The 26,976-nt window shown below is 42.2% G+C and overlaps 2 protein-coding genes across 13 annotated transcripts in view; one reads left to right on the top strand and one right to left on the bottom strand.

Moving 5' to 3' along the window:
• The window catches only part of POFUT2 (protein O-fucosyltransferase 2), a 94,152-nt gene extending 89,610 nt beyond the window's left edge, over nucleotides 1–4,542 (top strand). Inside the window, exon 10 of one of the 3 annotated variants that reach the window (XR_013537713.1) lies at nucleotides 2,645–3,055. Coding sequence is in view for 1 of the 3 variants with exons in the window: in XM_020809203.3 (XP_020664862.1) it covers nucleotides 2,645–2,798 (154 nt within the window). In the remaining 2 variants the exon portion in view is untranslated. Of the gene's footprint in view, nucleotides 1–2,644 lie in introns of all 3 variants that reach the window. The other 2 variants (XR_012085646.2, XM_020809203.3) reach the window with 2 other exon arrangements.
• Nucleotides 4,543–20,996: 16,454 nt separating this feature from the next.
• Nucleotides 20,997–26,976, bottom strand: part of ADARB1 (adenosine deaminase RNA specific B1) — a 134,313-nt gene continuing 128,333 nt past the window's right edge. For 7 of the 10 annotated variants that reach the window (XM_020809208.3, XM_020809206.3, XM_072995016.2 and 4 more), the window contains one exon: nucleotides 21,145–25,130. In XM_020809208.3, coding sequence (XP_020664867.1) covers nucleotides 24,954–25,130 — 177 coding nt within the window. In that variant the 3' untranslated portion in view covers nucleotides 21,145–24,953. Of the gene's footprint in view, nucleotides 25,131–26,976 lie in introns of all 10 variants that reach the window. The other 3 variants (XM_078378483.1, XM_078378481.1, XM_078378485.1) reach the window with 1 other exon arrangement.

Below are 26,976 nucleotides of genomic sequence, written 5' to 3' on the forward strand. Positions count from 1 at the left end.
AGGACCTCCCCCATATACCAGCCGAGACGTGGGAACATCATTTCTTGGCCACTTTTCACGACAGCTGCAAGCCCACAGTACCAACTGATCCGCCCCCACCTTGCGACCTTCCAGACTGGGCACCAGTCACAACTAGCCAAATAACACAACTCATAGGCCAACTTAGAACTGGAAAGGCCCCAGGCCCCGACGCCCTCCCTTCGGAATTGCTACAGGCCTACACCGAGTGGTGGGCGCCGGTGCTCGCTGCCCTGTTCACCGCCGTCAATGAATCCGGTATGATGCCTAGGACGTGGACACAGGCTATAGTAATTCCGATTTACAAGAAGGGCGACAAGAAATCCCCAAACAACTATAGACCTATAAGTCTGCTCGACATCATTGGGAAGATGTACGCCAGTCACCTACTTCACAAACTTCAAGATTGGCTACTAGATCAAGACATCCTGGGACCCGAACAAGCGGGTTTCAAGGCGGGAAAGTCTACACTAGACCACTGCCTGATCCTATCCCACATGATCTCCAAATACGCCTCACAACCCAATACCCGCCTCTACGCAGCCTTCTTAGACCTAAAAGGGGCCTTCGACTCCATCAATAGAGATATCTTATGGCTAAAGCTCGCTAGGCTGGGTATGGATAGGAGGCTCCTATTTCTAATTCAAAAATTGCACGCAGGCTCCACATGCCGTATAAAAATTTCGTCGAAAGGGGCTCTTTCCAACCCCATTCTCGCCAATAGAGGAGTGAAGCAAGGCTGCGTCCTGGCCCCCACCCTGTTCAATTTATTCATCAATGACCTCGCCCCACTTCTATGCAATATCATCGGACACAGCCCCAAACTAGGCCATCTACAGATACCGATCCTACTGTACGCGGATGACATGGTCCTTCTTTCCCGTACAAGGGTCGGCCTAAAGCGGCTCATTACCTGCTGCCTTGACTATTTATCACACAATAACCTTCAATTAAACTTCGAGAAAACCAAAATCATAGTCTTCGGCAAGGCTTGGAAATCTTTCCCATGGTCCTTCCATGGGAAATCTATCCAGCAGGTCAGAGAGTTCAAGTATTTGGGCGTTTTCTTTCACTACCGTCACTCCTGGACAACTCACCAACGGGCAGCAACTAAGTCTGCCAAGCTCTCGGCACAAGCCATCCTACGTTTCCACCACACCTGGGGCCATGGCTACATCCCCGCTGCCCTGCAGATCTTCAACTCGAAATCAGTCTCACAGCTCTTATACGGCGTCCCCATCTGGATGTCTTCACTACACAGCTCCGTGGAGAGAGTCCAATCTGTATTTCTATACAAAATCTTAGGTCTTCCCCACTGTGTTCCATATGCTGCCCTATGTCTTGAATGCGGCCAACAGAGAATTGAAACTAGGGCCTGGCTCAGTTTCCTAAAATACTGGGTCAAAATCTGTTTTCTCTCTCCTAAGGACACCCTGCTTCAAGCCCTGCTTGCTGACAGTTTGTTACCCAAAGGCCTGGCCCTATTCCTAAAGAAAATCAAGACCCTAGGGCTGTCACCAGACCTAATGGGCTCAATACCCCCCTCTAGGGTCTTCCAAACCATCAAAAACAGGGTCTTGGACATAGAAGGACAAACGCTGTTTAGCGCGGCCCTGAAAGTCTGCTCTCCGCTGTACTTCCAGCTACCTCTCACCCTCGGACGCAGACCCAACTACCTTCATCTTCTAGAACAGCCACAAGACCGCTGGGCATTCACCCTCGCTAGATGTAACATATTACCATCAAGTCTAGCGCAGGGCAGGTATAGGGGCTTACCAACAGAATTGAGAATCTGCCCATGTGGGCAGGGAAAGACTGAATCCCTGCAGCACATGCTATTTTATTGCACACTCTACAAGGATATCCGCCTGTCACATCAGATGGTCTTTCTCCCCCTTCATTCCGGATGGGCAGACCTGAGGAAAATACAATACCTTCTAGGTGACCTTAGCAAGGAAGTCACTCTATCAACCGCCAGATACGTCCAGGCCATTATCCAGAGACGCCGCAACATGTTCCCCCAAAACGAGGGGCTCCAACTTTGATGTTCTGGTTCCTCCTCCCCCCAGTAATGAATCTTTCCCCGGTATTTTATTGTTTTATCGTTTTATTTATGCAGCATGCCAAAGGTTTCTGTACTGTTATTACTGGGGACTATCAGTTTGTTTTGAGTTTTTATGCAGGGGTGGTGGAGTCTGATCATTAAGGGACTTGCTAAGCTATCCTTAGGGGGCCTGCATGAGGCCCCAGCGCTGCATTTTGTATACCTCTGATACAGGGCATGTGCTGTATTTGTGAGGTGTGGCCTAATCTACTTCAGCATTCAACATAGTAAGGCTGTTTCAAGAGAAATACGCTCACCTAAAATGGGTTATAAATTCAGCCTTTCTCTGGAGAGATTTGTGGCATATAAGAAAACTCCTTTTTTGGCAGTTTCAGAAAATTTTTACATGGGGGTGAAGCAGGAAGCTTGCTGTGGATGAGGTTTATACCACCCTCATGGCCATTTTCAGGTGTACAGGTAACTGGTATCAAGATTAATCCTATACATCAGGTTGCCATTTCACAAATGCATCTTAGAATTGTTCCTTTACTAAATAACTTATTCTGTATTGTTTATTCACAGATACTTTATAGGCACTTCAGTCTCAACATTTTCCTTCCGCATTCATGAAGAAAGGGAAATTCTAGGTTTTGATCCCAAAACAACATACAACAGATTTTGTGGAGATGAAGAGAGAAACTGTGAACAGCCAACTCATTGGAAAATTGTATATTAAATTAGTTTAGTCCATGGAACTTTGGGCTCCGCAAAGCAATGAGACAGTATTTGGAAATAAGATTACTCTGAACACCACTTGTTTTTCAGTTCTAGTGTTAAGCACAAATGAATAATAGAAGTTTTCTTCCCTCAACCAACAGTATTCTTGCTACTACTGGCAGGTTTTCTAAGAGCACAGTTCCCCTCCCCCTTCAAAATTAATCAATTGATTTCCAAAGCAGTTATGTTTCTATAAAGTTAAAATTTTCTAAAAACCTAACACCTTATCATATATTCCTCTTATGATCCGAAGAGCTTTTATTACCTTATACTTACCTTTCTATATTTACAAGACAGAAATATTTGTTTAGATGTGATTTTATTTTTGTAAGAACTTGTTGGTAGCTCTGTAGGAAGGCCTTGACTTTTATTTTTGAACTGGCAAAAAAGTGCAAGAGGTCTGATAAGAAATATCAATTTAGTAACAGATCTGCCGTGAAGAGTGAAAGGGTCTCTTCCAATGTGTAGGCAAATGTAAGTGTAAAATGATTTACCCTGGGGCAAAAACCTTTGTTTTACTGATATGTTAGTGGAGTTTGAACTGGCAGTAATTGACTGAGAAAGTGATCATAGTATTGTGGTGGTAACTCAATGAAAATAAGCAGCTATTATGAAAAAAGCAAATTCCATGTTTGAGATAATTTGAAAAGCAAAAATAAAACAATGGTAATCACAATGCCTTCACCCATGAGATAAGCAAGATTGGCATTCTGTGTGCAGTTCTGGTCACTGCACATCAAAGGATCTAAAAGACAGAAAAAGTGCAGAAAAAGCAGACAATGAATGGCTGCTGTCCAATATAAGGAAGGAGATGGTAGAGAAACACATAGCTACTTTAAATCAATTTAATACTCTAAGGCCAGAGCAAATATATTCAAGACAACAATGCTATATAGATCTTTCTTTATTCATACTAGAGTATCAAACAATTTAAAATAATGGAGATATAGGCAGTATTAAAAACAAATTACAATGTTACAGTAATTAGACTATTTTGACCAGGTGGGCTATTTTAATAGGGTTATCTTGCCCATTTACTAGATTTTGTTTACACATGCATGTGCTTCATTTCTTTAATTTCTCCACAGTCACAGAAAATTGGTCCTGTATCCAAGTAGTCCCATTTTTATTTAATTATTTTTAATCTTCCTGCTTCATTTTGAAGTCTATTAAGTGACTTCCACATGCTCTAGCCAGAATCTTATCCTGATGGGAGACACTCTGGCATTCTTCCATTTAGCTAGGTGTGCTTGCCATAGATTTAGCCTAGGCTCTTGTAATTTAATATTTAGAGCTTGCAATGTGTGTCAGTCATCATCCAGGGCAATGGTTCCCAACCTTGGGTCCTCAGATGTTATTGGACTAAAACTCCAAGAAGCCTTCACCACTAGATTTGCTGGCCAGGATTTCTGGGCATTGTAAGAACATTTGGGGACCCAAGGTTGGGAACCACTGGTTTCGGGGATTGGATGAGGTTGGTGCTGGAATCTGAGAATTTTTGTCTGTAATCTTTGAGAATTCATAAAACAGGTAAGATTTAAAAAACCCACGGTCATTAAAATCCAGTGAAATAGTTATGTTGGCAATAGAACAAATTTCAATGATGAATTGCTGCCAGTTAAGAAGTTAGTGCTCACATTTCTTGTTGTGTGCCAAGTGATATTATTGGTGTATGATAATAAATACAACTGCCAGCTTGTTAATTAATGTCAATTTATCAACAGGATTTATACTGTCAGACTTGTGCGTAGGTGAAAGTATCAGGATTCTGGCCTATGATTACTAAGACCTTGCACAAGTTATGCAACACTAGGTCATGCTTGGACAAATCTTTTTTCTTGACAGAGCCACTAGTTTGATAGTTGAGGGGAATGCTGTGGATATAATGTATCTTGATTCTATTAACTTTATTTTATTTTAATAAGAAAAAAATCATCAAAATATTGCTGACATATCTTACAGGTACATAAAAAGCTTCACTATGACTTTGTGCTCCCCTCCTCAGAGCTACAGTCGTGCCCCGCTGGATGATTACCCTGCTCTGCGACGCATCTGCTTAATGTTTATTTATTTATTTATTTATTTATTAAATTTATATGCCGCCCACACTACCCAGAGGTCTCTGGGCGGTTTACAATAATTAAAATTCAACACAGTAAAAGATAAAATAATTAAAATACAATTAAAATACAATTAAAATACAATTAAAATTGCCATCAGACCCACAGCTAATATTATTTCAATTAAAAGCCTTCTGGAACAGGAAGGTTTTGACCTGGCGCCAAAATGTCATCAGCGTCGGCGCCAGATGAATCTCAGTCGGGAGGGCATTCCATAGTCTGGGGGCAGCTGCCAAAAACGCCCTTTGTCTACAAACTGTCCCTCTTACCTCCTTAAGGGACGGCTCTTTCAAAAGGGCCCCCTGGCTAGATCTTAACTGCCGGGTAGGTTCATATGGAAGGAGGTGGTCCTTCAGGTATCCAGGGCCCAAGCCGTTTAGGGCTTTATATGATCCTGCCGGCACAGGGGAAGGCTGAGCCAGCTCCCTTGAGAAAGAGCTGGCATCCAACAGGGGCCCAACCACAGTTCCACCGCCTCTCACCCAGTGGGCTGTGCCTGGCAGATGGTCTCTGTTTCCCTCTGTAGCAGGCACGCTCGTGCCTGCTACAGAAGTTTTTGCGATCGCTTCACGATATTTAGACGGGGTTTTTTCACTTAGCGATGATCGGTTCCCTGCTTCGGGAACCAATTTTTCGCTTTACGGCTATCAGCAAACAGCTGATCATCAGGTTTCAAAATGGCCACCAGCTGAAGAAAATGGCTCCCCGCTGTGTTAGGGATGGATTCCTCGCAGTACAGGCACCAAAAAATGGCCGCCGTATGGAGGATCTTCGCTGGACGAGCAGGTATTCAGCCCTTTGGAACGCAATGAATGGTTTTCAATGCATTTCAGTGGGTTTTTTATTTCTTTTGACAATGATTTTGCTCTACAGCGATTTCGCTGGAACGAATTAGTGTCAAGCGAGGCACCACTGTATTACCTTTTCCTTACATACTATATTACCCCATTTATCATGGCCATATTCCATATTTCTTTAAACCAGTTTTCCATGTTAAATTGGCTATTATTTTTCCAATTCTTTGCAATGATTAACTTTTCCAGACTTACAACAATAAAGATTAATTCTTTTCCTTCCCATTTTAATTGATTATTACTAACTACATTCAGTAGGACTATCATTGAAGACATTTTATTTATTATTTATTATTATTTTTATTTATTTATTTAATTTATATGCCGCCCACTCTACCCAAAGGTCCCTGGGCGGCTCACAACAATTAAAATTCAATGCAATAAAATAAAATAATTAAAATACAGTTAAAATACAATTAAAATACAATTAAAAATACAATTAAAATTGCCATTATTAAGACCCACAGTTAATGTTATTTCAATTAAAAGCCTTCTGGAACAGGAAGGTTTTGACCTGGCGTCGAAATATCATCAGTGTCGGCGCCAGGCGAATTTCAGTTGGGAGGGCGTTCCATAGTCTGGGGGCAGCTGCCGAGAAGGCCCTTTGTCTACAAGCCATCCCTCTTACCTCCTTGAGGGATGGCTCTTTCAAAAGGGCCCCCTGGCTAGAGCTTAACAGCCTGGTAGGCTCATATGGAAGGAGGCGGTCCTTCAAGTATCCAGGGCCCAAGCCGTTTAGGGCTTTATATGTCAAAACAAGCACTTTGAATTGGGCCCGGACAGCAACTGGTAACCAGTGTAAATTATACAGAATCGGCTTGATGTGCTCTCTGGCGGCCCCACCACTCACCAGCCGCGCAGCTCGATTCTGGACCAGTTGCAGTCGCCGGACCGTCTTCAAAGGCAGCCCCACGTAGAGCGCATTGCAATAATCAATACGAGATGTTACCAGTGCATGTGTAACTGTCATGAGACTCCGCTCGTCCAGGTAGGGCCGTAGCTGGTATAGTTTCCGCAGCTGGAGGAAGGCACCCCTGGCCACCGAGTCCACCTGGGCTTCCAGTGTTAGACTGGGGTCCAGGAGCACCCCCAAGCTGCGGACCCTGTCCCTTAGGGGGAGTGTAACCCCATTCAGGACAGGGAAGTGGCCCTCCAACCTGTCCGGCGAAGCACCCACTAACAGCACTTCCGTCTTGTCTGGATTGAGTTTCAATTTATTAACCCTCATCCAGTCCATTATCAGGTCCAGACACGAGTTCAGCACAGAAACCGCCTCACCTGGATTGGTGGAAAACGAGAGTTAGAGCTGAGTGTCGTCAGCATATTGCTGACTCCTCAGCCCAAACCTCCTGATGACCTCTCCCAGCGGTTTCATGTAGATGTTAAACAGCATGGGGGACAGTATCGAGCCCTGAGGAACCCCATGACATAACTGCCATGGGGCAGAGCAACTGTCCCCCAGCACCACCCTCTGGATACGGTCAGCTAGGAAGGAGCGGAACCACCGTAAAACAGTGCCCCCAACTCCTAACCCAGCCAGCCTATCCAGAAGGACACCATGGTCGATGGTGTCGAAAGCCGCTGAGAGGTCCAGGAGTATCAACAGGGTCACACTCCCCCTGTCTCTCTCCCGGCAAAGGTCATCATACAGGGCGACCAAGGCTGTCTCTGTACTAAAACCCGGCCTGAAACCCGATTGAAATGGATCCAGAAAATCCGTTTCATCCAGCAGCGCCTGGAGTTGCCCGGCCACAACCCGCTCCAACACCTTGCCCAAATAAGGGAGGTTCGCCACTGGTCGGTAGTTAATCACCAGCCTTGGATCCAGGTTAGGCTTTTTAAGGAGTGGTCGAATTACCGCCTCTTTCAAGGCGGTAGGGACCACTCCCTCTCTCAGAGAGGCGTTCACGGCCTCCTGGACCCAAGTGCGAACCCCCCTGGCAGATCTTCCAATTAGCCAAGATGGGCAAGGGTCAAGCGGTGTGGTGGTAGAACGGACAGATCCAAGCACCCTGTCCACATCCTCGGGTCTCAACAATTGAAACTCATCCATTAAAGTTTGACCTAAGCACGGCCCACTGGACACATCCTCTGATTCTGCAGTAACTGTGGAGTCCAGCCCACTGCGAATCTGAGCGATTTTTTCCTCAAAATGAATAGCAAACTCATCACAGCGAGCTGATGAGCAGTCCGGGACCTCCACCGGGTTTCCCGGTTGAAGAAGATCCCGGACCACCCGAAACAGCTCTGCTGGACGACATTCTGAGGAAGCAATACGGCTGGAGAAATATTGCCGTTTCGCCAGCCGTATTGCCACGAAATAGGCCCGATAATGGGCTCTAAGTCGTGTTCGATCGGATTCCCAGCGGGACTTCCTCCACCTGCGCTCTAGCCGTCTCCCCTCTTGCTTCATCGCCCGCAGTTCAGAAGTATACCAGGGAGCTGTCTGGGCTCGGCAAGCCAGGAGAGGGCGCTTAGGCGCAATCGTGTCAACCGCCCGGGTCATCTCCCTATTCCATAGGGTGACCTGAGCTTCGACAGGAGCGCCAACCATATCAGACGGATACTCCCCCAGAGCATTCAGGAAACCATCCGGATCCATTAGTCTCCGGGGGCGGATCATCTTAATCGATCCCCCACCCTTGCAGAGGGAAGAAGAAGCTAATAGACTAAATTTGACCAGGAAGTGGTCTGACCATGACAATGGGGTCACGACCAGCCCCTCCACATCCAAACCATCACCTTCCAGTCCCGTTGTGAAAACCAGGTCCAAGGTGTGGCCCTTCTCATGCGTCGGGCCGATGACACATTGAGACAGCCCCATGGTTGTCATGGCGGCCATGAAGTCCTGAGCTGCCCCAGTCAAGGCAGCCTCAGCATGGATGTTGAGGTCCCCCAGCACCAGCAGCCTGGGAGTCCTCAACACCAGGTCCGAGACTGCCTCCGTCAGCTCAGGTAGGGAGACTGTTGGTACGCAGCAGGGTGGGCGGTACACCAACAGAATCCCTAATCTGTCTCGTGAGCCCAACACACAATACAGGCCCTCAAGACCTCCTCTCAAAGGGATAGGAAGCCTGGTCAAGGAGATAGAACTCCTATAGACTATAGCAACTCCCCCTCCCCGACCCTCTGAGCGACACTGGTGCTGGACTGAGTACCCAGGAGGACACAGCTGGGAGAGGGGGACACCACCTTCCTCTCCCACCCAGGTCTCAGTAATGCACGCCAGGTCAGCCCCCTCATCCAGAATTACATCATGGATGAGGGCAGTTTTGTTTTGTACTGACCTGGCGTTCATCAGCAGCACTGTGTGGCTCGAGGGTTTGCTGATATGGTCGCCTGATACCATTTGGTTGGAGGTAGGACTAGAAGAGGGGATAGATGTAAGATATCTAACCTCTCTTCTCCTACGCGGGCATGTTCTACCCCCACCACCATTCCTTCCCCTACCCAGCACCACCTCAATGGCTGCCCCCTCCAACGCCCTCCCCCCTTCCTGTTCCATCAGGTCCACTGTGGGTCTCTATGCAACCTGATGGCAATTAGTAATACTAACAATTAAAACAAACAAACAAGAACAAACCCACACACCCTTCTAATGCCCCTTCTCCCCTCCCAGCCAGGTGGCTGGTGTTGAGGAAGGGGTGGGTTTGCCCAAAGCAGCAGCAGCAGCAGCAGCAGCAGCAGGGTCCCGGTCCTGAAAGGCAGGGGAGTGCAGGCCAGAAATACTCCCAGGCACTGTCTCTCACCCAGTGCCTGGGGACGGCAGATGTTACCAGCGACTCCCCCGAAGACAGGAACGTTGCTCTCAGAGGGCCCTGGCACCGGCTTCTTGCTTTTAAAGCTTCCCTCCCCTCCCAGCTAGGTGGCTGGTGTTGAGGAAGGGGTGGGTTTGCCCAAAGCAGCAGCAGCAGCAGCAGCAGCAGGGTCCCGGTCCTGAAAGGCAGGGGAGTGCAGGCCAAAAATACTCCCAGGCACTGTCTCTCACCCAGTGCCTGGGGATGGCAGATGTTACCAGCGACTCCCCCGAAGACAGGAACGTTGCTCTCAGAGGGCCCTGGCACCGGCTTCTTGCTTTTAAAGCTTCCCTCCCCTCCCAGCCAGGTGGCTGGTGTTGAGGAAGGGGTGGGTTTGCCCAAAGCAGCAGCAGCAGCAGCAGCAGCAGCAGGGTCCCGGTCCTGAAGGGCAGGGGAGTGCAGGCCAAAAATACTCCCAGGCACTGTCTCTCACCCAGTGCCTGGGGACGGCAGATGTTACCAGCGACTCCCCCAAAGACAGGACATTTACATATCCTTATCCAATATATCAGTAATCTCACTGAAAATTAGTAACCACTTTTTCCTCTTTTCACAACACCACATATGTAAATATCCCCCATTTTAAATTTAGGTGTAACTTTTTGAAAACTTTGCAATACTCTGGTCCTAATCTACCTGTGCCTGCTGTTTTCCCCACCTTTATTTATTGACTTTTCTATCTCTTTTTTAGTTAAAGGCTGCTCCAATCTTTCACTATCCTCTTTTTGTATTTTTCTACTACAGTTATTCTCTGTTTACCCTGTCACTTTGTGTAAAGATGGATTATTGCTAGTATATTGTTTTTTTTTAAAAAATCATGAAACACTCCTAATTTTTCTTTCATTTTATTACCTTTGTCATCCTGGGTCACCCCTATGTTTCCTTTGGCCTTTCTTACTTGAGTAGATTTCGCTGACAGTTTAGAGTTTTTGTTGCTAAACTTAAAATATTGTTTAAATAAATTACATTTCTTTTTACTCTTTCGAGATGGATCCCTTCTAATTCTTTCTTCTTTGCTTGTAATACCATAATAACTTTATTTTCTCTCTAATAATGCCCTTTCCAATTCTTTAATATTTTTCTCTAATTCTTTTGTTCTATTTTCTCGTTTTTTAAATATATGTCTCTTTGATATGTCTATTCCTCGAATGACAACTTTCATTGTATCCCATATTACATTGGTGTGTCCTCCCCCTTGCTCATTTATCTGCTATACCTCCTCCAGTTTTTTCTATTTTATCTGTTACATGTTTACACTGGTATATCCATCTATTAGCTTCTTGATAATCATACTTCACCATAATTTCTACATTGGCTCTTGCATGCTCCAATATTTTTAGAACATCTATCTCTGTGTTATTTATTTTTGGTAAAGCATCTTTAGACACAAATACATAATCTAATGTAGAATATGTGTTATGTACTGGTGCATAATAGGAAAATTTCCTTTCATTACCTTTTAACTCTCTCCACACATCTTTCATGTTAGATTTTTAAATTAATGTATTCAGTATTATATATCTTGTCTTTTTTTCTCCTTTTTTTGACGTGCCTTGTCTTCAGTTTTATCCATATTAAAGCCTCTTGCCCTTCCGTGCCCTCCTCTCTCTCTATATCTATCTATCTATCTATCTATCTATCTATCTATCTATCTATCTATCTATCTATCTATCTATCTATCTATCTATCTATCTATCTATCTATCTATCTAGATATAGATATAGATATCTCTCTCTATATATAGATATATCTATATCTATATATACATCTCTGTCTCTGTCTCTCTCTCTCTCTCTCTCTCTCTCTCTCTATATATATATATATATATATATATATTCATTCATTCATTCATTCATTCATTCATTCATTCTTGTACTTGCTACATGCTTGGTATATTGCTGTATACTTTTGTTAGGCCTTACTTTACAGTATACTGTGAAAAGAAAACCATTACAATTCATACCCCTATCAATCATCCCTAATGATATTCATTAATTATTAAACTATAATTAAGTGAATTATAAAAATGTAGAATTTTACTTTATTATTGTTATTTCAACATCATTGCTTGATGAGCAATATAGTTGTGACGTTCACCCAGTGTCCCCTGCTTGTTTTCCCTAAACCAAGGGTTCACTCTTTCCTTCGCTGCCACCAGTGGATTTCTCCTATCGACACTGTAAAAGACTTTAATCAGACACTTGCTGCTAACAGAACTTGTTTATTAAAAGATATTAGGTTGAATCTGAATCACATATGTTCTTTAATCATTGTATAGAATCAAAATCATTGAAGCCTCGTATATTTTGTTACACACTCAATCACCATTTGCTTTATTTATTCACTTTAACCAGCTTATCTTTATTAATATCAGTTATATCTAGTTCTCTATCTTTCTTTGCTCTTCAACCTCTTTCCTTCACACCTCGCTCATGCAATTGAGCTCCAGCTATGAGTGACAGGAATGACGTAGGCATTTGTCACAATAGTGTATTTATCTAATCTCCCCTTTCATTAGCCCCTTTCTTCTCTAGATCTCACTAAGCTTATTACCTTCAACAATAATCTAGTCTAGCTTTTACCAGAAAGTTGTTTGTTTTAATTTGTAATCTTTCTTTTCCCCCTTTTGTTTCCATATTTTACCTTATTTTTCACCCCATTTTACAACTCATTATCTCACCCTTTTTACGAGATATTTTACCCTTTTTCGTACCAGTCTCTTTCCCAACTCTACCATATTATTATTATTTTACATGTCTCATCAAGCTACCTGCCTTTCTTGCTAGATTGCACCCTGCTCATATTCATATTCTTTATTCTGTATCTCTTTTTACTAGAATCTTCTAAATTATGTCAATACATCACAAGTAATATATGTGCTCTCTCCTCTCTATGCACCCTAAACATCCCCCAATAATTTTTCAGCAGGATTTCTTCTTTCCTTTTCCCTTCTTCTGATCCATTCTTGCAATCTTACTTTCTTCTTTCAGTTCTTCCTTTTCTTGATTCTCCTCCTCAATAGAATCTTGATCTAAGTCTTCCTCATCCTTCAGTATGCCTCCTTGTCCTGACCCCTCCAGCTTCTCTATAAACTCTAACCATTCTCCCTTAGTTATAATGCCCAAATCTCTCATTTGGCTCAGGGCCATTTCTACCATGGTTGTACAATGAAATCTTCCATTATATGAAGTTCTCAGGAAAACAAGGTACTCTCAGCTACATTGAGTATTTCCTTAATTAAAACAACTGTAATTATTCTCATTTGTCACTGAAATAGTATAGTTTCTTGACAATAGTAATTGAAAACTTGCATCAGTTATCCATTTAGCTGCGAGCAAACACGGTTCCCTGGAGAACGCGTGAAAGCCTGGACAGAGAGCAATCAGGAGTTTGCACATGCTAAAATAGGCTGAGGGAATCCTGGAGCTCAGCTAGCCGTGCTACAACCATCCTTCTTACAAGTCTGTCCACATAAGAACACCCTTGTACTCTCAGATATTACTGTTAGAAAACCATGTGGGCTTTGTAGTCCTTAGACTTAACCAGCACCACAGGCAGGACTCCTTAAGTACAGTATGCTAGGCTGAGGCAGCACTCTCAGATGACCCTAAGACAAGTTTTACTGTTCAGGAAACCAATTGATTTTAATAATCATTATTTTATTTAAAAAATAAACATGTTTCTAGGTATCAAAACCAAACTAAGCCAAGGCAAGTAAATAAGCATTGTGTTAGTTATTTACAACTCTGTAGTGAGGCAAAGAAAACATGAAAAATAGAAAAGTGTTCAAAAACCTTACAAGAATACAAAAAGCCATTAAAAAGAATAACAGTTCCAGTCCAGTAATTCATCAGGAAAAACAAAAATAATCCAAACATGTTATAAAAAGGCTATAGTCCTCAGTGATTCTGTAGAATAAAAATTCTGTACCAAAAAGAAAAATCCAGTAAATGTCCCATGGGCCTTACAAAATTACAAGAGCATAGTCCATATGAAGTATTCCAAAAATAAGAGCCCATAGAGAAATAATTCATAGTCCTTAGGAAAAAGTCCATAGGTCCAAGGGTAATCCAGTATAGTATAAGGATCAGTCCATGTAGAGAGTGGTCACGATAGACTTCAGGATTGGTCATGAAAGACATTAGGGTGAGTCACGAATGACTGAAGAGCCGGTCTTGAAAGACAATGTCCATAGGCAAAAAGTTCCTTTTTCAAGAGTAACTGGCAAGGGCTTATGGCACCTTCCCACGATGTCATCCAATCAGAGTTTGTTACTAGGCAAACAGTCCTGTTGCACCACATGACTTCTTTCCCATACACACCAAATGTTATTTGGGTACTGTGGTTTAGCAAATAGTCACAACAATTTCCATCTATCTAATCACACCGAGTCCTTTCTCAGGCTCTCATAATAACATTCTCTCTGCTCGCCTAGAAAACAACCTGTCAGCATAGCTTAGATACTTTATGCAAAGAAACAAGATGGAACCTCTCTTGCTCATTTCTTAATTACAAACCCCATATTCCTTATTATGATTCTAATTCAAAAACCCATCTCATCACATTAGCTTCAAAAATTCTGGATGTTCTCTTATAGCACACATTAATTGCTTTTTCTTTTGATAGTTCCACAATTTCACTGAGATATTAGGGAAGGGGCTGTTCCTTCTGAGACCCATTCTATGTGCCCTCTCTGTATCAAAGGGGCCCCAATGTTATTTTTTTAAGCCAGGTTAAGATGTAACCATTCGGTACAGTTGAGCCCCAAGTCTATGGGATGCTCTATCGTCACGTGAGACTCAAATTCAGCTTCTACCTTAGCTAATTCTGTACTGCCCTGTAAGCAAGCTTGGAAAACCCATGTAGCAGAGACCTGCCAACTCAATGCCAAGCATGCACAAGCTGCCCCAACACCAGGGTTAATGGTGTCGCACAATACTTGGGCTCGATACCACTGTCCTAAGCGAGTTCCCCTCGTATGTGCACTCTACTTACCATGAGCTCTAACCTAGGCAATACTGAAAGAAACCATGCCGGCACTGGCAGTCTGATCCATAGCTCTATACCGAGTCTGAACACTACCAGTATGCCTACTACTACTACTATGATACATTGGGATCACCATCTCCTTCTTGGTTCCATAAAAGGAGGGAGCCTCTTCCAGAATTTTCTTCTGATGAAGACTTACCACCTCACCCTCTAGTACTGAACCCAATTAAGTACTATCTCAACCTCATATCAATCAGCCACACACCCTGCACTTGGCCACGGCACCAAAATAGCCTCGAACCTTGGTACTGACCCAAATTCATGCTACTGAACTGACTACACTCTCTCAGCTACGGTCATCTTCATTGCAAGTTATTGCTACATATGGAGGATCAGCACTGGGCCACTTGATTCCACGCACTCTCATTCCAGGTCAGTCCCACGGTACCATTAGGACCAAAGATTATCTTCCTTCTCATCCACTACAAGATAACATTTCTCACATTTTGGCATCCCCTTATAGGTGCTGTTCCACATCTCCAGACTACCAGTCTCTGCAACCTACTTGTCCAGTTTCCGATACTGAGGCCTCAGACTCTGCACCACCACATGTGTCCCCGCCTAACTTCCCTACACTGGACTCTGATGGTGCAGATGGGCCACACTCCCTAGACATGTGTGGCTTAGATCTATCCACATATCAGAAGATTCATGATTGTGAATTGAAGACTTATCCTTCAATGGTGCAGCCCTCTTTGCTGAGAAGATTCTGGAGAACCTGCAAAAAATGAAAAAAACAGCACATTCTTAGAACACTCAGTCTTATTTCTGCCCTCAACGTAACTAGTGCTCACATACTTACCCATACTAACAATACAGACCACAGGCAGATAGACAGAGGTGTCCACCACCATCCTCCTCTTTTCCTTCTCAGCAACACTCGCAAAACCAGCACCCCCTTCAGGCACCCTGACAAAAAGACCAAGCAAAGTCTTTGACTCTGTCACCTACCAGAACCTCTCACATCAAATTCAACTGCTCAAAAACTCTACCTGCCTTGCAGCCCATCTCCCAGCTTGGACTAGGATCACCATTGACTCTTGGGTACTCTCTATTGTCACTGCCGGATATACAATCAAATTTCTCTCCCTGCCACCTACAGGACTTATAAGAACAACTCCATCATCAGTGTCAGAGGAAGAAGGATGCCATTGCTCCTGTCACTATCCAATGACAACCCGGGATTCTATTCCTTTTACTTCACAGTTCCCAAGAGACGGTGGTCTTTGGCCCATTCTGGACCTATCCAAGCTCAATGCCTACATCTCCCAAAGGCAGTTCTGCATGGTGACATTAGAACACATATTCCCCCTTCTTCAGGAAAGCAACTGGTTTGTGGTCATAGATGTAAATGATGCTTACTTCCATATAACCAAATAGACCATTGCAAACTTCTCATATTTACTCTCTGAGATTCTGCATATGAATTCAAGGCTCTCCCATTCAGCCTCTCCACAAGTCTTCATGAAATGTACAATCCCTGTAGCCGCATATCTATATGTAGGTGGAGTCACCATATTCCCATGCATCAACAACTGGTTACTACTTGCTCCTTCCCTTTTTAAGGATTTATGCAACATAACTCTCACTTATTCCTCTTAGTGGATCTGAGACTCAGAGTAATTATGGCCAAATCTATCCTGCAACCTTCTCAACTTCTTACATAGGAGCTGTTCTGAACTCAAGATGGGCCCACGCCTTCCTCCCAGAGAAATGGGTGAAAAAGTTGCACACACTTCTGCACCATTTCCAACCTCATGCTACTGTCATGGCTCACCAGGTCCAGTGTCTACTTGGATTAATGGCCTCTATGATACAAAATGCCTGACTAAAAATGAGGTCACTTAAAGTTTGGTATTTGACTCTGTAAAACTCTCTTTTTGACCAATGCACCAAATTTCTCAGGGTCACAGGAGAACTCGCTATCCAACTTGCTTGGTGGGACACACCGCCCAACCTCTTCATCAGCAGACCTTTCTTGCCCTTCCAACTTACAGTGCAACTTACTACATATGCCAGCCCCACTGGATGGGGGCACATTGCAACAACCTTCAGATGCATGCTCCATCGTTGCAGATGGAACAACAACTTCACATCAATTGCTCTCCATTATCAAGGCTTTCCCTGCCCTTAAGCCCAATTGCAGAACATGGTACACAGGTCACCACAAACAACACCACGGCTTTGTTCTACATCAACAAACAGGGAGGCACATATTCCTTCTCCCTCCTCTACCTCACCATTTAACTGTGGGAATGGTGCTACAAATGCCATATTTATCCAGTGGCTGTCCACAACTCTACACAAGACTTAGCAGATGCACTGATCAGGCTCTGCACTCAAAACACATAAATGATCCCTCAATGACTCCGTGTTCCTCCATCTTTGCAGGAATTGGGGTCCCCCTCTTGTAGATGTCTTTGCCACTGCAGACAATACCAAATGCAAACACTACTGCTCCAGAGCAGTGATCAGTCCTGAGTCCCTAGGTGATGAGTTCATGATTACCTGGCCACCCAGCCTTCTTTACCTTTTCCCTCTGGTACCTCTCATCATCAAGCTCCAACAAAACAAATTGAATTCCATTCTAATAACTCCTTGGTGGCCCAGAGAGCCATGATTCACCACCCTGAGGTCTGTGTCCAGCGACTTCCTCTGTCTTCTCCTCCCTCACCTTCCCATGCAGAATCACAGAAAGACCTTCCACCCTGATCTCCACACAGTGCACCTGACAGCATGGAGAATCCATCCTCCATAGCTCATATTCTAATTCATGCTAGGAAGCCATCCACCACCTGTCTTTATACTTACAAATGGGATACCTTCTCCACGACGGTGCATGATCTTACAAACATCAAACAAGTAATAATTTTACCTACCTTTTTTCCATTGCTGTCCAATGACCTTGAACATGCTTTACATTCCCTTGACATTCATCGGGCTTTGACATAATACATATACCGGACTTCTTCATTTCACAAATCCCAGAGACTCTTCATCACCTCCTGTGGGCCCAATAGGGGAAACAAACTGTTTCCTGATGGATCATGGCGACAATACAACTAGTTTATGATCTTGCTTGCAAGCTTTAACAATTCTCTCTCACAGCACACTCCACCAGAGCTGTTGCTGTTTCCATGGCCTTGAAAGGTATTAGCATTTCGGACATCTGCAAGGCTGTTGCATGATCCACACTGACTTTGCTACTCACTACTGCCTCTATGTTAGAGCCAAAGCAAATGCAGCATTTGGCAGTGCAGTTTTGTCATTAATACTTACAAGATTTCCCTCCTCTGATAAGTCAGCTTGCTAGTTACTTTATAGTGTGTATTCAGGATACTGCTACTGAATGGCTGTGATACAGAAGGAGGTAGAGAATTCTAGAAGAGAAACAGAGGCACCTTCTGTGAATGGAGTTTCACACACATAAGATAACTTTGAAACTGAAGTTTTTTCCTCAGCTTTGCTGCATCCCCCATCTCCACCCAATTCACCAGTCCTCCCAAGTGCTGAAGGGGCTGCTTTAGAAAAGGGAAAGGAAAGCCTGGTTCAGTATCCCAGCGTAGGTCCTTTTCCATCAGTGGGAACAGTCCCCAAGATCTGCTAAAAACACTTCTCTGTCAGAAAGCCCTTGGGAAGAAGGATCTGATATTTGCCAGTTTCCCTTGTTGCCACCCTTAGTGATTCTCTGGTGTAGGCATTCTCCAGCCATAGGGAACAGCTTCGTGGGTGGAATGCAAAGTTTCAGAGGGAGAGAGATTGGGGTTATTCTACCTCTATTCTACCAGCAGGATTTCTTAGCTGCATTAAAAGCTTTTGGCAGACTTGTTTGGAGATGTCTGGCCACAGAAAACAGTATGAGTCCTGTTCATAATATGTGGAATTCATTGCCGCAAAGCAACATGGCTACTACTTAAATGGCTTTAGAAAGCCCAAAAAAAAAAAAAAAAAAAAAAAAAAGTTGAGAATGGCTGCTCTAAACCATCCTGTCCTAGAGGTTCTCAGACTTGGGTCCCGATGTTCTTGGACTGCAGCTCCCAGAATTCCTGGCCAGCACAGCAAGAGGTGAAGGCTTCTGGGAAATGGAGTCCAAGAACATCTGGGGGCCCCAGTTTGAGAACCACTGCGCTAGACAATGGGTTTCCATTTTTAGAAACTTTAGTTCTACAAATCATGCTTGTTGATTATTAAAATAACAATGTAAGAGAGCATTTTAACACCTGTCCCCATTTAGATATAAAGCCAGGGTGTTCTCATACTTGTTGCATGGAAATCAGGATGAGCACCCACAGTATTGTAGCAGGGGCACTGGGCTAAAATCTTGCTTTTCAAAGGCCCTTGGTCTACCTTGGCATATCTCCATGTCAACTATGAGGCTTTTATTAACTCCCTCTCCAAACTTCCCCCCCCACAAAGTGACATATCTAAGATGTTTGCTTTAGTTTGGCTTACTCAGAAACAGCTGAAGAAACTGGACTGTTTACCAGTGGTAAAAAACAACACTATGTAACTATGTATTGAGGCATAACTAAAGTGAACCACTTTAGTTATGCCGCAAGACATAGTTGCAAATTTCAGTTTATATCAGGATGTGGGTATTTTCAACAGTACAGTGGTGCCCCACTTGACGATTACCCCGCTTGATGCTGAAATAGCTTCACGACGATGTTTTAGTGATCGCTATTGCAATCGCAAAACGATGTTTCAAATGGCAATTTTTGTTTTACGATGATTGGTTCCCTGCTTCAGGAACCGATTCTTCACATTACAACGATCTAAAAACAGCTGATAGTTGGGTTTCAAAATGGCTCCCCGCTGTTTTCAGGACTGATTTTTCGCTTTACAGGCACTGGAAAATGGCCGCTGTATGGAGGATCTTCGCTGGACAGTGAGGTATTTCGCCCATTGGAACGCATTAACCGATTTTTAATGCATTTCAGTGGTTTTTTCCCCCCGCTTGACGATTTCACTCTACAGCAATTTTAACGGAACGGATCATCATCGTGAAGCAGGGCACCACTGTACATCTTTATTACTTACTCTGTCCTTGTAGCTTTCTTACGGGTGCAATTTGAAGAAAGTTATTCTGAGGCACCGGAGAGTGAAAATCTCCTGCTTACATGGCAGACACTTGGAAGTTCCCCCCAGTAGTAAGATTTTTTGATCACAAAATAACATAAGAATACAACATGTGGAAAGTGGGAATGTTGTTACTGACAAAGCAGTAAATAACAAATACCATATTTTAAAATTAATGTGTGAAAGCTCTAAATGTGGGAGAAGTATTACATATTTTCTGTATTTTGAAGAATGGGACTGTTGTAAACTGACATTTTCATCTGACACAAAGCTAGACAGTTTTAAAAAGTGAGTACTAAAAAGATGAAAATCAACGGGTAACTACCAAAAAATTAAAATTCAGAAAAATTTAAAGGCCCAGATACTAGGCAGAAACATCTTGACTTGGCAGCAGCAGTACATGTGAAAAATCTAAATTGAATCATAACTTGAACTTGAGCCAGTTGTGCAGCGTGGATGCCAGAACTACTCATAAAATCATAGGCTACATCATGGGTTCCCAATGTGTGCACCATAGCACCCTGTGGCCCTTGCAGTGCCCCATAATGCCCTGGTATACCAGCAAGCCAGCCAGGAGCAATGTGGAAGCTTCTCTTTGTTGTTTGACACAATCAGCGGTGCTGATCTTCTGGCTCCTTCAGGCTTCTTTTCTTCCTGCTTTGCCGCACACCCCTGCTGCCACTCAGGGGAGCCACAAGTCCAAAAGGTTTGGGAACCACTGGACTACATTAATAGAACCTAGTAAAGATCATTCATTGTGTTCTGACCCCTGACCATGTACCCAAGGTGCACAGTTGCAAAGTGTTCCAGCAAAGGAGAATGGAAAACCACTTTTGTGTGGTCACCATAACTTGGAACCAACTTGATAAGAAAAGCATTCAAATCACAAGGAGTCCTGCTGATTTCTGGTTGGGACATGCTGATTCTGTCCTAACTGTGGGCATCAAGAACACTGTTAAGCAAGCACATCTAGAAGAGGGCCATCAGGATAGTGAAGGTCAAATCCAGTAAGGAACAGCTGTGTATGTTTAGCCTGGATAGGACAAGATCCTTCACTGAGCTACAGGTTGGACTGGATGGCCTTCAATATTCATTCAAACTTGATAAGTCACAAATGACAATAAAATAATGCACCAAAGCATTATCCTTCCAACAGTATCCATCTTCAGCATTATAATTAAAGGACAAACTTTAAAATCAACCCCTGAAATTTTTAAATGGTCTGTACATTTAAAACACAACTGCCAGTCTCCAAGGATAGTTTTGTCCATTTTATTTGTGGAGTTGCCTCACTGAAATATCTGGGTTCTAACAACATATATTTCTCAGCTCTAAAACTACTGTGAGATGTTTCACAGTTGATAAATTGTGCCTGAACAGTGAAGATGTAAACAGAGTTTAAAAAATTAAGAGACAGCTAGATTTTTATTCTCATATTCTAACAAACCACAGACGTCATTTAGTTGCAAACCTCAACCACACTTTTGGGGCAGCACCATTCACAAGGTATTTCTAATCTTTATTCTGTCAGGAAAATGGTTATTTGGGACAGAGAAGGAACAATGGTCTAGTCATGTCTGTGATAAGCAAACATCTTTTGGCACAGAGACTTGTCCTGCCTATCACAGAGAAATGGATATACATAGTTGGAATGGTGATTGGAGTCATTTGACCAATTTATGCAGGGTTTTTCAATTAAAAGGATTTGTTTTCATTAAATACCACCCACTTAATGCTTTTCTTTAGAGGCTTGTTAGCTGAGTCTTCAAAGTCGTCCAAGTCAAGGAACCTGACTACAAATTAATAATAACTTTGCTTACAGTGTATTCATAGAAAGTAAACTGTAATATAATTCTGTCACATGCGTTGCTTAGCTAGAAATGCCTGATGTCATGGTAAAATAAAGCAGACTCAAAATAAGCAGAGTACTGAACAGCCTAAATCAACATCTTAAATATTTACTATAAAACACTGAAACAATATATTAAAGATCTAATTGTTGCTATTTTGATTTTTGTAAAAACACGATCCTACCCTGTCATGCTTTGATTTATGTGGACTGGGTACTAATAGTTATGTGACCATGACATCAGTCATAATGCAACTGTATTATGTTACTATTGCAATGTATATGACAGTGCAAAGCTGTGTGGCACAGAAGTGGGATGGGAAGGAGAAAACAAAGGCAAAACAAATACTGAACACTTACAAAAAGAAGCTATTCTGAAATATAAATTGAAATAATTGCTGAGTGTAATATTGATGAGCTTTGGGCATTCATGGTACCCTTTCTCCTCTCCATTAGGAAGATTTTGGGAAACTTATTTTCCCTTTTTGTAAAATAACTAGTATATATTGCTGTGTCCAAAGCAGGGAATCCTAGGTAGTTTAAACTATTATTTTTACAAACCAGAATTATAAATCACATTTTGAAAATGCTGGTTAAATTAGAAGAGCAGCAGATACTTCTAATTTCTTCCTCACCAACGTACATAGGAGAAGAGGTGTATCTGAGCTCGCAACCAGTTTCTGCTGATGTGTTTCAGCATTATGTTCTCAACAGGCTATGTTATTACATTAAAACATATTAACATGGTCCCCCTCTCTCAAGCAATAAATTTCAGAAAATTTACAATATATTGTGGAAATTTTACACTTCAGTGACCATTAAAATCACAACCATGAGGACAATCAGAAAGTTGAGAGTTATCGTTACTAATTAATTGGGGGGGAAAACCCAATGGCATGGCAATTTTGTTTTGTTTTTGAGTCAGTTATTAAGAAAGTAAAGAATAAAGTGATTCTGTTAGTGCATATGTAGCTGTATTTCAGTTTTTTATACACCACAGATGTACACTGTATCAGATTTTGTACTGGGCTTGTTCCCAGGACCTATCAAACATCAGATTCATAGGTCCACCCTAAGCGCTTGCAACTCGCCCCATCACTAGACCCACTCTGTGTCATGAAACAGAGAAATCTATGTGCAGGTCCTGCTCAAGTACTAGAGTATTTGGTTCCCAATTGTCTACAATTTGGCCTTTATTCTCTTAACTAGAAAATGCTTCAGAGGGACTGTATGTTGTTGATTATATATATGTGGGTTTATTTTTGTTTCATAAGTGATTTAAGTCACAATACTACAAAGATTTGTCCACTGAAAATGAAGGATGCCATATACATTATTTGCTTTCACATAATAAAATTCTGGTTTATTCTATCGACGTCTGTATTAACTTATTGCTATATTGCCTTTTAGGCATAGCTTTTTAAAATGTGAAATACTTCTGTTTTCAACAAAAAGTTGTAGACCAATTACAGCAGGGCTTTCCTGGACATGCATATAGCCTTGTATCATTTTTGTATCTATCAGCACAACACTTATGTAAGCAGGAGAACCCAAACAATATTCAAAAGTGAGGAGCTAGCTTTCATTTCTATCTACTACACAGAGTCACACAAATATTTAAAATACTTTTAGCTGATGTGATACTTTCAATATGAACATCACATCAAGTAGAGGGCAATATATATGTGATATACACCTAGTATTACAGCATTACATCCTGCCACTGGTTTAGCAAAACATGTAGGCATTATTTAGCTTTATGCATATGAGCAGAATTATTTAATTTGCTAAACCTACAGGATGTACTTTATTAGAATGGAATTTACAAGTTCAGGCCAAAATTTCTATTATGACTTTTATGATTTTTTTACATTTACATCTACAACTACATGTCTTAATTACTGACACACTAGTAGTATTTCATGCTTATATCTAGCTTCCTGTAATGGGGCTGTATATAAAAGCTGAGATATTAAGCCCTCCTCTTCAAATCTGAGTCTGTGCCATTGTCCTTACAAGACACAGATAAGTGCAGGGTATATTTTCTGAAGCACTAACAGTGGGCAGGGGAGCCGTATGTGACTACTGGCTTTGTAGATTAGCTAGCTTCTGCACTACAACACAGAAACACTGCACACAGGAAATGTTCTACAGCCAATTGTCTATGTATCACAGACAGTGATGTGCTGCAAGTGCCATGAATGTTACCACCAGAGAATCCTGTGAAGAACCTAAAGCCTTATGCTCATTATACATACTAACTCCCTCAGCCAACTGCTGTTCTTCAGAAATCAGACCTGTGTAAATACGCTTATGGATCAAATATTGTATAAATATAATGAATTCAATATTTATTCCTATTATACTTAGATCAAACAAATTTTTAAATAATCTGGGTAGACAAGTTTAAATTCATGTGTGTACAATCACAGGCTTTATAACTTCAAACATACACAATGTTTTGGCTAAATATATATTAAGATTCTAAAGAGCATATCATTTAAAATGTCTTTGTCTCTAAAATAACCGTTTAATTCTTTTACCAGCTATGCTGTTTGTGTGTGGGTTGGGTTTTTAGCAGGTCAGCAAACATCTTCACAAATTACTTTCAGTCGTCACTTCTCTAGAATGTATCTGTTGTACTCCAGTGAGTTCTTGTGAAACACAAGCCATAAGACAATTTTAAAGCACTGAAGTCTAAATGTATTAACTTATCAATATTTTTGTTCCAAGTTTATAATGGTTAAAAAACCCCAATAACTTCACAATGTATGTAACTGGGTAGTGAAAATGAAATGAAATAAAAAATTGCATATTAAAAACTGGATCACAGACTAATAAATACATACATTAAAGACACAAAGGTTTCAGCAGCTATTTGTTTAAAGAGCAAGGAAGCAAAGAAAACTAGCTCTCCAAACTCCACTCTTACTTTCTATTGTGCATCTTTCCTATGAGTTTAATTAAATAAAAAAATCTAAAAGTAGCACATAAATCAGATGTCTCGTAAGACTAAAAAAAACACAAAACCGAATCACATAGTGTAGTGTAAAATGCTATGTGATTTACATTAATCATGCACCTGGTAATAATGTATTAAAATAATTTCTGAATTCTCCAGAAGAATCACTTTGAGAGTTGCATTGTCATTTTTCCCTGCAGATATAAGTTCTTGAAATATTTTTTTTAAAATTCCAAACTAACTTTTAAATACTGCATAATCAGTTTTTGTCAGCTTTACTACTTCAACAAAACAAATAAAATTGGCCAAAAGTCCCCTCATCAACTGCATGTAGATGAAATCTTGATGCTTGACACTGGAGTTTCAGACCAAATCCCTCTTCTGAGTAAAATGCAATCCACAGATCAAATGGTTAGGGAAAATTGATCCTGTTCTATGGGCTTCTCTACCCAGGCTCCGAGCCCAGCCTTCAGAAATGCTTTGAACAAACACTCTTTGGCAGTTTGGTATTCTGTAGCTACCTGTTTAGTTTCATGATAAAGGTTTGGTTTATTGACTTTTGAACGAAGACTGGAGGAAAGCTGAAAGAAAGGAAAAAAAGAACAACAAAAGGCTGTGTTATATATGCAGAAAAAACCTGGCTGCCCCAGCATATGATTTCTTAACTGCCCAGTTATAAAACTAGTGTGCGTGTGTGCAGGGGGACAGAAATCTGTATCCGTGACCCAGTTCCAGCAAGCCCATGAACCTGCACTGGGCCGTGGACTGGGTGTTGATGACCCCTGTTCTAGAGGTTAGAAAAGTGAGATCATTAGAACCTGTGGGGTTGATTCACCACAGCTGCAGAGAGATAAACTGTAACAATGAAAAGGGAGATGGCCTTCTGTTTTAGAGAGAGGAAGAAGCAGTAGACAAGGGGGAGTGGAGGCTGAGATACTTCATGAGATTCTGTGAACTGAAGAAATGACATTTGTAGGAGTAATATTTACGGTTGGAAGGATGGTGAAACTCCTGCAGGACATTCCTCAGCATGGGAGAAGTCTCCAGGCTGTGAGAGCCAGAATTGGTAATTCTGGGTGATAGATGGAGCCACTGCTCTGAGAAAGGAGATTAGGAACAGTGGGAACTGGGATATGAGTGGTGCTTGCTTGGAGGAGAGGGTAAACCATGCTTGTCAGTGCCACAATGGGGCAATGAGGATTGCATATGTCCTTTCACAAGGACTGGAGAGGCAGAGTCAGCAGCTACATGAGGTTTGGCAGGAGAAGGAGGAGAGAGATAAGGGCTAGTTAGAGCGGGAACAGATACTGAGTGATAAGGCTGGTTAAGAAGATAGGTAGAGGTGGTAATGATATTGCAAGAGCAAAGTGTACTGAGAGAACTGTTGATTTGCTTATGTATAATGTGTATCTGAAGGACTTCTGTTATTATTCAATCTGCTTCACTTGAATAAATACGTTCTGTTTGTGTTCACAAGACAAGTGTCCTGACAAACATCATTTATATTGTGAATTGAGGTAATCCACTGGTGGCAGTGAGAGGAAAAGGCAATGTGAGCCTTTGTGACAGAAGGGCAAGCAGGGGCCACAAGGGCGAACACCACAGGCACCATTCCCAAAAGTAGGTGTAGTGAGTGGCCCCTTGTTTGTTGATGTAGTGCATGGTGGTCATGTTGTCCATGCCCACCTGTACTACATTACTTGCAAGAGGGGGAAGAAATCCTTTGAAAGGAGGAGTTCTAGCTTGTTGATGTGCCTTAGGAGACAATCTGGCATCTGTTGTGACTTGGAGCTTTGAGGCTAAGGGCTATATTGTCTGGTCACATCCACCATGGCACCTGTAGATTTAACTCTGGTGTGATGGTGAGGAGTTTGGCCTGAGAACTGCAATCCTGGTTGAACTGAGAAAGAATCCAGGATTGAAGAGATTGCATGCAAAGCCTCACATGGGATACAGTTGAGGTAGTGGTAGATATGAGCTCTAGTAGCTTTTGGGCTTGAAAACCCATTATAGAAGTCCTTGGTTGACTAAGAGATCCTTTGTTGTCTGTTCACAGGAAGAAATGCTTATCCACTGCGGGAGTCCAAGATGACTCCTATATACTGGATGTATTAATTCAGTTGTAGAATAGACTTTTGGAAGTTGATTTGGAGATTGAAGCCCTTGAGGATGTAAATTGTGAAGGCAACACCCCTTTCTGCTTTTTGATGAGAAAGGGCAATGAGGAGCCAATCATCAATACAAGGATAAATGTTGATTCCATGGAAGTGGAGGTGATCAGCTACAGAAGCCATACATTTTGTAAATACCTGGGGGCTGTGGTATGTCCAAAAGAGGGTTTTTGAATTTGAAAGTGTGATGACCAAAACGAAGGACACAATGTTCTCGCCAAATATGAAAGTAGGAATCTTTGAGGTTGATCACTGT

The sequence above is a fragment of the Pogona vitticeps genome, chromosome 1 (assembly GCF_051106095.1).
Source record: "Pogona vitticeps strain Pit_001003342236 chromosome 1, PviZW2.1, whole genome shotgun sequence".
Lineage (NCBI taxonomy): Eukaryota > Metazoa > Chordata > Lepidosauria > Squamata > Agamidae > Pogona > Pogona vitticeps.